The sequence below is a fragment of the Montipora foliosa genome, chromosome 8 (genome assembly GCF_036669935.1).
Source record: "Montipora foliosa isolate CH-2021 chromosome 8, ASM3666993v2, whole genome shotgun sequence".
Lineage (NCBI taxonomy): Eukaryota > Metazoa > Cnidaria > Anthozoa > Scleractinia > Acroporidae > Montipora > Montipora foliosa.
The window spans coordinates 20,775,372-20,785,371 of NC_090876.1; the positions used below are offsets into that span (position 1 = coordinate 20,775,372).

Genomic DNA, 10,000 nt, shown 5'->3' on the forward strand with positions numbered 1-10,000 from the left:
CGCGGCCTCGCCCCTCGGATATTACGTTCTCTCGACGAATTTTCGAGCAAAAGAGAGACTGCTTGCAGTCTACGTTTCTTTACTTAAGCAAAAAAAAATCCTTATTGTCCACTTTTTCAAAAAAAAAAAACTAATTATCTCCGAAAAATGCATGGCTACCCCCTATTTCTGTTTCACATTCCAAAAACTCAAACTAAGATATACTTTTTGCGTAGCCATACCACGAGGAAAAATGTCTTCTTATGTGGTAGAACCGTCCTTAATGAAGGCCCCGTAGCGTAAATAGTAGAGGCTCTGGGTCAGAGGCTAAACACTGTGGAATTCCCTTTTCAGTGGAAGAATTAGCCCTTTCATGCTCCCTGATAACTATAAATATTTATTGTTTGTAGACACGGTCGTTCCAGTACCAAACACCATTGCACCATCAACTGGTCCAAGTAAGTCAAAATATAATGTCATAATGTGGGACAGTCACATTGTATGAAGAGACTATATATTAGGGAGAACCTCAGAAAGAAGCATGTTATGGTCTTAGATCATCGCAATCATGAACCTTACGTAAGCAGTAACGAAAGGAAAGCCGGAAAAATCCAAGCCCTCGGTGGAATTAGAGTCATGAGCTACAGAAAATCCTTTTGAATACTGCGTTTGTTTTATTCTTCTTCTTATCCGACTCCTCCTTTTCCTCCTCCTCTTCCTCCTCCTTATCCTCCTCCATCATCAACATCATCATCATCTTTTCATTTTCAGACATCTTGATGTCGTAAGAAAGAATCTCAAATCGTACAAAAAGAATTAGTGGATGATGGGCTTCATGTCGTTTGAAAACTAACCTCATCTTTCGTAATACTAGGGTCTCTGGTAGCACAATTACTGTAAACAACAGGAGTCTTCTTGACAAAGCCCACTTCTGATATCAACCTACCCAAAATCCGTTCTTTATGAAGTCAATGCTGTCTTCGTGCTGTTGTTGATTGTAGGCAGTAAGCAATACCTAATAAATTGATATATAAATTGTCTTCCAGAACTTGAAAGCTGTAAAGATGGATGGATTAACTACGGCACTAGTTGCTACTTGTTTGTGTCCGACAAGAAACAAACATGGAGGAATGCAAGAAGTATTTGCAGACAAGGTTTGAACGACAGCATGAAGGGTGACGTTGTTACTGTGGATGACCAGTAAGTGTGATACGTATTGCGGCTAGGCTTAAATTAAAGGAACAGCTTTACAAAATTACTTCTACTTTCAAACCAATGAAATTATCCTCAAGCCCTGCAAAACGGTCCCTAACTATACTTTCTAAAGCCGTTTGCTCCGCAAGTTGTGCTTCTTGGGGGATTGAAAGGGCGGAGTAAAGTATAACTTGGATAACCATGTGGCGCAGACGTGTTTTCCAAGTTATACCATCCTATGATGGAAATTGCTCTCTCTAGCGTCGAGGATTGGTGTGATAGTTTTCTCGAAAGTATGCTTGACAAACCAGAAATATATCTTCTCACGTTTTGGGATGCACGCGTTTTTTCAGCGGTTAGCATGTGGTTGTTACTATGTAGCAGGCATTTGCATGCTACTATTCGTGCTCTAGTGTAAAATGCATGGCTTGTAAGTCAGGGTCACTTAGCAGCATCTCGTGCTCTCTACACTTCTGTCCACGTACCTTGGTTTTGGCGATCATGTTATAGTACTGTTTTCTTACTTTTCCGCCGAAGCCGTATCATTGTGGTCTATCTATCAATAAGAGAGATGCCTATTCCTGAATCTTGTTTCTATTGATGTTTATTAGTGATTTGTTCTCGTTTCACTGTCATTAGAGAACAAACTCCGCCAGAGGAAGAAAGCACTTACTTAGGCCAATCTTAAATTAATCTATACTATAAACTAGCGATAAAATTTTAAGAGGTTTCGATCTCGCTGAGATCATTTTCAAGTTTAAAAAAATGAATAAAACTTTGCGTATAAGAAGTAAAATTACACGTGAGAATATGAAAAGCGATAAAAATGTGGAAACATGTACTAAGCGTTACAAAAGGCAAGTGATAAAAACTAAGAGGCTAGATAACAATAAGAAAAAAAAGGTTCACAAAAGAATATATGAAAGACTCCGAGCTATAAAAGTAATTTTGCATGGATGGAGTCAGACTGCGTGTTCAAAGTTGGCTTTAGGTCTTTTATAAAAAGCATCTCATAAATTAAGCAGTCAAATTTGCTCTGGCACTTCCGTAAGATTTTGAAACTACGAGATATGTCCCTTGGATCCCTCCCATGTTAATCTTTGACGTGTTTCCCGATGGCAGATCCCTTATGTTTTTCAATGCGTTGATACAGGTGTCGGCATGTGTAGCCAACATAATCCGCATCGCACAGATCACACTTGAAATGGTAAACAACGCATTGTTGGTTAACAGTAAGGGGTTTGCTTTCTTTTGGCTTGATGTTAGATCCGATCTTTCGGCTTGTGTACACGGGATGGATATCTTTTCTGATTGTGCGACTTAATACTCCAAGTTGTCTTCGCACAGAATTCGCTGATCTCTGGTCCTTAAATGGTAATATTATTCTCACAGTTGCTTTCTTATAGTCACACGTCTGTTTGTATCTTACATCTCCTGAAACTTTTGCAGTAACAAAATCCCTGATTGCTGATTGTAAGAGTGGGACTGGGTAATGAAGCCGAGAGAAAGTCTCCTTGAGACGTTAACATTCTAGATGGAACAGTTGCCAGTTCGAAGACAGCTTAAAAGCACGATTCAGCATTGTTTTTAGCAGACTGTTTATGTCTCACATCGACATGACTTTGATAATGCAGTAATAATCCAGTATCTGTTGGCTTTTTATACACCTTTGTCTCCAGGCGGGACATGTGTTTCCCGATTTCCAACCCCAGAAAGGGAAGTTTGCCGTTTGCGGCTAGTTCCATGGTGAAGTTACTTGAAGGATGGCTGTCATTCAGTGTGGATAGAAATGCTTCAGCTGTTTCCACGTTAAGGCATTATGCTCAACGTGTCGTCCACATAACGTTTGTAGAAATCCGGCATTTTGCCATGGTCTTGGAGTCGTTCTTCAATACTACACATGAATGCGTTAGCCATCAGGGGTCCCAGTTACTGCAAACGTTTCAGGGGATGTAAGATCCAAACATCACTTACCTTTCTTATCGTCACACGTCTGTTTGGAGGAAGCAAACAAGCAAACATCACTTACCTTTTGAAACGCTTAGTACATGTTTCCACATTTTTATCACTTTTCATATTCTCACGTGTAATTTTACTTCTTGTATACAAAGTTGTCTTCACTTTTTTTTTTAAACTTATAGCTCGGAGTATTTCATATATTTTCTGGTGAATCTTTTTGTCCTATTGTTATCTAGCCTTTTAGTTTTTATCCCTTACCTTTTGTAACGCTTAGTACATGTTTCCACATTTTTATCGCTTTTCATATTCTCACGTGTAATTTTACTTCTTATATGCAAAGTTTTATTCATTTTTTTTTTTACTTGAAAATGATCTCAGCGAAGAAACTACTTACTATAAACTAACTGAATAAATTTGAAATTAGTGGAGGCGAATAGATAAAGTGGGCCCATAGCTCCAGTGAGCCCTCTCAGCCATATAGGAATGTTACAATTGGTTTTGTACGTTTTTCTATATTTATTTAGCTTAGCGCTGTACCATACCTCCTTGGCATTCACCATTGATTTCAGTTTTCTTTTGTATTACAGGTACGAACAAGCATTTTTGACAACAATGCTTGTTGGCAAGCAATCGTACTTCTGGATTGGATTAAACGACTTATTCCAAGATGGAACATTCTTCTGGGCAGACAGCAGCCCAGTTAAGTACACAAACTGGGGTGCCAAGCAACCCAGAAGAACTGGATGGTACCACCAAGATTGTGTCATGATGAACACGTTTGGTCGATGGACAAACGTACATTGTTATGAGACCAACGGATTCGTTTGTGAGACAGGTTGGCCAAAAGTGTAAACTTTCCTTGAAGCATTTATACGGTATATCAAGAGAGGATGAGAGGACAGAACCCATCCCCATGCCCCATGATAGTTATATTCAATCTATTTTAAGCTTTTCGCCATGCTGTGAAAGTTATTGTGGCCTCATGTCCATGGTCGCACAGTAAATGCTAACCAGTCAAATGTCTTTCTTAAATAACTACGGCTAAATTTAGATTGAAAAAAATATCATTGGAAGAGGCCCGTGTATGGTGGATCTGTTATCTCCCCTCATCCTCTCTTGGATATAAGAAATAATACAGAGAGCAGAAGTCCATGGGTCATTGACTTGTGACGAACAGTGAAAGAAAGCAACGACCTTTTTCACGAGGCCACACCAGACCGAGAAACTGACCTTATCCCGGCAGATTTTTCTATTTTGATTGATTAACAGTCTTTGCCGTATTAGCGAAATCAACTCAAGAAAACTGTTGACGAATGGCGGGGCCGTATTTTATGCGAACATTAGCTGAATCTCGGGAGAGGACTAATCAATTCTAACAGGAGCCGATAACCAGGAGCCTCAGTACAATTCCAATACTACAATCATAGACAAAAGTAGTTGAAAAGGTTATGTAAATGAACCGCACCAGAGCTGTGCTTCAACCCGCTTCTGTTAAAGCGAAAAAGAAATAGTTTCACCTTCTCTTATATAGCCCCCTCCCCCCTAGTCAATGTTGCAAGGTAGCATTTCCCACTAAAACCATTCAGTTTTGCACAACATTGAATAGGGGGGAGGGGGGAGAAGCAATGAAGACGTCGAAAGTGCTGACCTTCGCAACGGTTTTGTCTACGATTGTAGGTCCTATGTGACAGCAATTTCACAGATCAAGCTATTTTTAGACGAGTGCTTAAATACAATTTGGCTTTAGCAAATGGCCGTTCCACAAATACAATGAAATTGTACGCTCCCAGTCACGGATAACGGTGATGATAATGATAATAATAAAGTAAAGAGAAAGAGAAAGAGGAAGAGTTTGAAGATTGATCTAAGCAAGGGAAATTAGGAAATTGTGAGAAACCAGGACGAGTGCAATTCGGTAGCATTTGGTGCTTTGGGTTTGATACCATAGAACTCGAAAGGACGTCTCAAGGACATAGGAAGCCTTGACAGAGTGAGAATGTCTCAAAAGTCTGGTAACCTTGTGACGGTCACTATTCTACGAAACAAATTTAAGGTCTGAAGTCCCGGAAGGAGGACCTGACTAAAAGTCTGCCTCCTTTGTATCATCATCAATAACAATAACCGTGACGTTCACTTCATTATGAGTTCATTACAACTTTATAATAGTCTCAAGTGCATTATACCAATTACGAGGACCGCACTATCGATAATCATGGAGAACTTAATTCAGGTCGCATAAAATAAACTTATAAGCCCAGTTCAACCAACCATAAGCCAAGCAGCGGTTGTTTTAGACTAAACACTACAAATACGTGATTATTTGATTATCATTACAATGAGTGCCAATCCCTTACATAGAATGCAGTGTATGACACTTGCAGACTGCAGACTAACAGTAACTTGCAGTAAAAGCTAATCGTTTTAAAATGGGTGCTTATACTTAAATACTGCTTCTCAGCGGGTGCTTTATAGACCTAAACACTGTTTATCAGCGTTATTTGTAGACAGTCTGTTGTTGTCATATATGACAGTATACACCTCCTGAAATGCTAACTGTTTCAAATAAGTGCGTAAACCTAATTGAGAGCTTAACCCCTGTCACTAAACTGAGAATTTAACCCTTAACACTAAAAATTGCTGTTTACATGCATAACTAATTATTATGGTCTTTGATAGCAGCACAGACAAAAATCCATCATAATAATCTTAAAATGGTTTCTCTAGTTTATTTTATACATAATACATAAAACAAATTACAGAAATATATCCAAAGATGTTAAAATGGGTAGTGTTCTAAAACAATGAATTTTTCAAACTAAAAACAAAGTTAAATCACAACAGATATTTATGAGAGACGACATTTGCACAATTTGAAACTGCGAAGGTGTGGGGGGAGGGGGGTGGTTATCAAGAAAGAAGTGGTCAATCGATGCCAAAGTCTTTGTTGTCATTACCTTTGGGAAATTTCAATGTATTTTATTACTGTTCACGACATCATTTGATGTTTCTTCATTCCTTTGTTTTATTTCAACAGGTGCGCTGCCTGATGACACTAACACCACAGGTTTGTCGCAAAAACAAATAATAATAAGAATAACAACAACAACAAAAAAAAAACAAACAAAAAAAACCGATTGTAGTTGATAATGTTTATCTCAAAGCCAATTCAAGGAGTTCAATCTTTACATAGCGCACAATTTCAGTTGGAGTTACTATCGACGTCAGATAAGTGATTTTACTTTTCTTACACAGTTGGTTTATTTGAACAATTAAAACCAAAGTGAACCTGGTAGGTAGAGACCCAATCGAGTTGCTTTGGCTAACCTGTGAAAAGCAAAATTCAATGAAATGACATGCTAGTTTCTAAACAACAGTTGAAAATGAATGAAAAATAAGAGTAATTAATTCAAACCTTTGAGAAAGTCTTACAAAGGTGGATACGGGCTTTTGCTAGAGCCAGAACATTTACGCATGAGCTGACGGAATGTTTGAACAGGAGAGAAAATGCAGTAATGTAAAGTCTTAACTTCAAATACTCACACTTAAGAAAAGGACAAATGAGAAATTTCATTTGTCACTGCAGAAGGTTAACTCTGGAGTCTCGTGCAGAGATGGTATGCACGCTGTGCTATTTATGACAGTTGATGAAGCGATGGAAGAGGCGAAAGACGAAAACCGTGTATAGAAAAGCGGTTTAAAATAAATTTTATAATAGGGTAGGGACCGGTTCGGAAATCTTGCCGAATAGTAATGGAAATTGTTCTGTGGCTTATCATCATCGTCACTGCCACTCGACACGAGCGTGGCGGTCCATATGATTTGTGCACACACACCTACCCAAAGGCTGACCGCCTACCCAAAGGCGTCTCTTCTTTTCAAAGGTCTTTACACTGTTGCAAACCGCTCTCCTCCACGCCAACATATCTGATGGAGCTGTGGCTCAGTTGCTGATTTCACAATCTTAGAAAATCATTTTTAGAACATCCTTAAATCTCTTTTTAGGAGCGCTGACGGTTCTGATTCCTGTAGTTTGCTTACCGAAGAGAAGCTGTTTAGCCAAACGTTGTGCATTCATGCTAGGCATGTGTTCATACCATCTTAACAACCTTAGTATTAGTAATAAGATCATACCACTTGATATTCAGGGTTTGTAGTAAATAATTTTTGGTGGAATTTCTCTAAAGGTTTCACTTTGTATCGGTACGTAGTCCAGGATTCAGAGTCGTACAGAAGTGTACGTGTGACAACAGCTTTTTACACTTGTATCTTGGTAGGGAGCTCAGGTTCGTGGTTATCAAAGACACGCTTCCGTAGCTTCCATTACTAGTTGCCCCTTTGTTTCATGTCTGTAATCTGTCTTTTGAGCGTGCTGTTTTTCCTGATAAACTCAAAATTGCAAAGATTCTTCCTGTTTTTTAAAGCGATGACCCTTCTCTATTTTCAAACTATCGGCCTATTTCTATTCTCCCCTGTCTCTCTAAGTTTCTTGAGAAACTCTTTTACCTTAGGCTATCGGAATTCCTCACAAAGTTCAATGTCCTTAATTAATCATCACCAGTACGGCTTGTCAATAATATTTATGAAGATTTTGGAAACAGACTCTTCATAGATCTTAAGAAGTGAACCATGAAATACTTCTGGGTAAACTAAGTTTTTTTTATGGAATTAGGGGAATCCCGTTGGCCTGGCTTGCTAGCTATTTATCTCACAGACAACAGTGTGTCATGGTTCATGACCATTCAACCATTCATCTACATATAATACGGCTGTATGTCGGGTTCCACAAGGTTCAGTCCTTGGACCTTTACTTCATGTCTCAAACCTCCTGTCGAGCATTCTCTTTGCTGATGATACAAATATCTTTTTTCGTCATAATGACTTGGCTACCTTAGTAACGATTGTTAATGTACAGCTCGCTCTTTTTTCTTCTTGGTTTAATGCTAACAAAGTCACTGTCCATCCTGACAGGTCTAAATTCATCATTTTTCACCCACGTCGTAAACAGACTAACCTCTCAGATATAAACATTTCTATGAATAATTCCCCCATCCTCTTAAAACATTTTCTCTTGCTTCACTAACTCCTATAATTTGGAAGGGGAGACCCTATAAATCACAAATAGCATGCAATTCATCCAGATGAGCATCTAAACTGTTAAGGTTGACATGAAATAAGGACAATAAGGAGAAATATGAGCTTCAACGCTTGTGTCCATCAAATCGTGTGCGAAAGGACCTTTATGTTTCCCCCAACGTATGAGGCCTCGGGCGTGATAGTCGCGGGTACACAACTGATCTTATTTAATGGAATCTTTGATTGTGCATTTAAAAAATGCTGACTATGGTGAGTCAATTAGGTCTATTAAGAGAGCATTAAATATATGGAAATGGAGAGGGCTCACTCTTATAGGGAAAATACAAATTGTTAATCATTTACTATTCCAAATTTTGAATAAAGCTTCTCTCATTCATGTCTTTAAAGATTTTATTCAGATAGTTAACAAAGAACTCTGCAGCTTTATTTTGAATGGAAATGATAATGTAAAACGGTTGGCTTTGATAAATGACATTGAACGCGGGGAGCTAAAAACGCTTGACATAGAATCGTTGATTCTAACCCAAAGAATGATTTGCATGAAGAGGTATGGTGAAAATTATACTAGTCCTTGGAAAATTTTCCTTAGTCACTATTTAAAAGAATTTTGGAGCAAGTTCACTTTACTTCAGTGTAATTTTGGACACAAATTTGAGAGCTTTTCAATGCAAATTACTGAATCGAATTCCAGTATTCTGTAAGTAATTCTTCCTTCCATCAAATTATTACTATTATAAATAACCTAATGATAATGTTTCAAGCCACAACGTATTTAGGGTATTTTATTTTCCTTTTTCCATTTTCGGTTAAATTCTGGCTTTGTAAGTTAAGTGTATTTCTAATTATTGTGAGTAATGTTAGTATTCGTAAGTAATGTTAGTACTGTAAATGAGTGAGTAATGTTTTATTTTGAAAAAAAAAAAAAAATTAAATAAATAATAAATAAAATAAAAATAAAAAGGCTTCAAGGGGTTCGATAGTTTGCATCATGCACTCATATATCATGGCGCTTATCAATTCGTCATAACTCTTCTAACACACCATCGACAAAGTGGACTGGAACTAAATGTTAACTACTCCACCGTCAACCATCACTGCAGTGACGAATGATTGAATTGTTTGCTTTTTCAAGTGTTTATGTTTAGGTAAGGCTTAAAGATCAGTGCTTGATCATTTCTCCTCGGGAACTGATCGACAAAAAAATTCTTTGCTGATCTATCCTCCAATATTGTTACTAGTACTAGTGATCGTTTAATGGTACACAAAAGGAACTCACCAATTTTGAGAGAACAAAAGCGAATGTATCCCTTTTCCCTTAAATTCCGAATTGTATTCGAGGTCATGCAAGTTCCTATGTTAACGGCAACAGAGAAGAACGATTACTCGAAAAAGGTTTGTAGCGTTTACAGGTAACTTGATCATCTTTTGTCTTTTTAGCTACACCCTCGGTGAACCGAACTTGTCCTCCTCATTACGACTTACTCGATGATGACTGCCTCTTTGTGTCGTATGATGTTAAGCTGTCGTGGCAGGAGGCTCGCGAAGCTTGTCAACGTGAGAATAACGGAGATTTAATGAGTGTGCATAGTCCCTTTGAACAAGGTAAGAGCTGCCGAAATAAAAGTTAAATGTTATGTGGCATGCGGTATGCCATGCACATCTTTAATTTGTTATTGCGGTTTAATACAACCGCCGGAATAAATAACTTATACTCCACCAAACTTAAATAATTTCTTTATCAAAAGTTAGGTAAGTCTTCAAACTGCATTTTTTA

At 38.0% G+C, this 10,000-nt stretch overlaps 1 protein-coding gene and 1 pseudogene across 1 annotated transcript in view; one reads left to right on the forward strand and one right to left on the reverse strand.

Moving 5' to 3' along the window:
* Positions 1-10,000, forward strand: part of LOC137968360 (uncharacterized) — a 123,158-nt gene that overhangs the window by 69,876 nt on the left and 43,282 nt on the right. Inside the window, exons 35-39 of the mRNA XM_068814953.1 lie at positions 390-437; positions 1,026-1,179; positions 3,720-3,967; positions 6,167-6,196; positions 9,664-9,828. Of these exons, the coding sequence (XP_068671054.1) occupies positions 390-437; positions 1,026-1,179; positions 3,720-3,967; positions 6,167-6,196; positions 9,664-9,828 (645 nt within the window). The remainder of the gene's footprint in view (positions 1-389; positions 438-1,025; positions 1,180-3,719; positions 3,968-6,166; positions 6,197-9,663; positions 9,829-10,000) is intronic.
* LOC137967466 (uncharacterized) lies at positions 2,267-3,075 on the reverse strand (annotated as a pseudogene).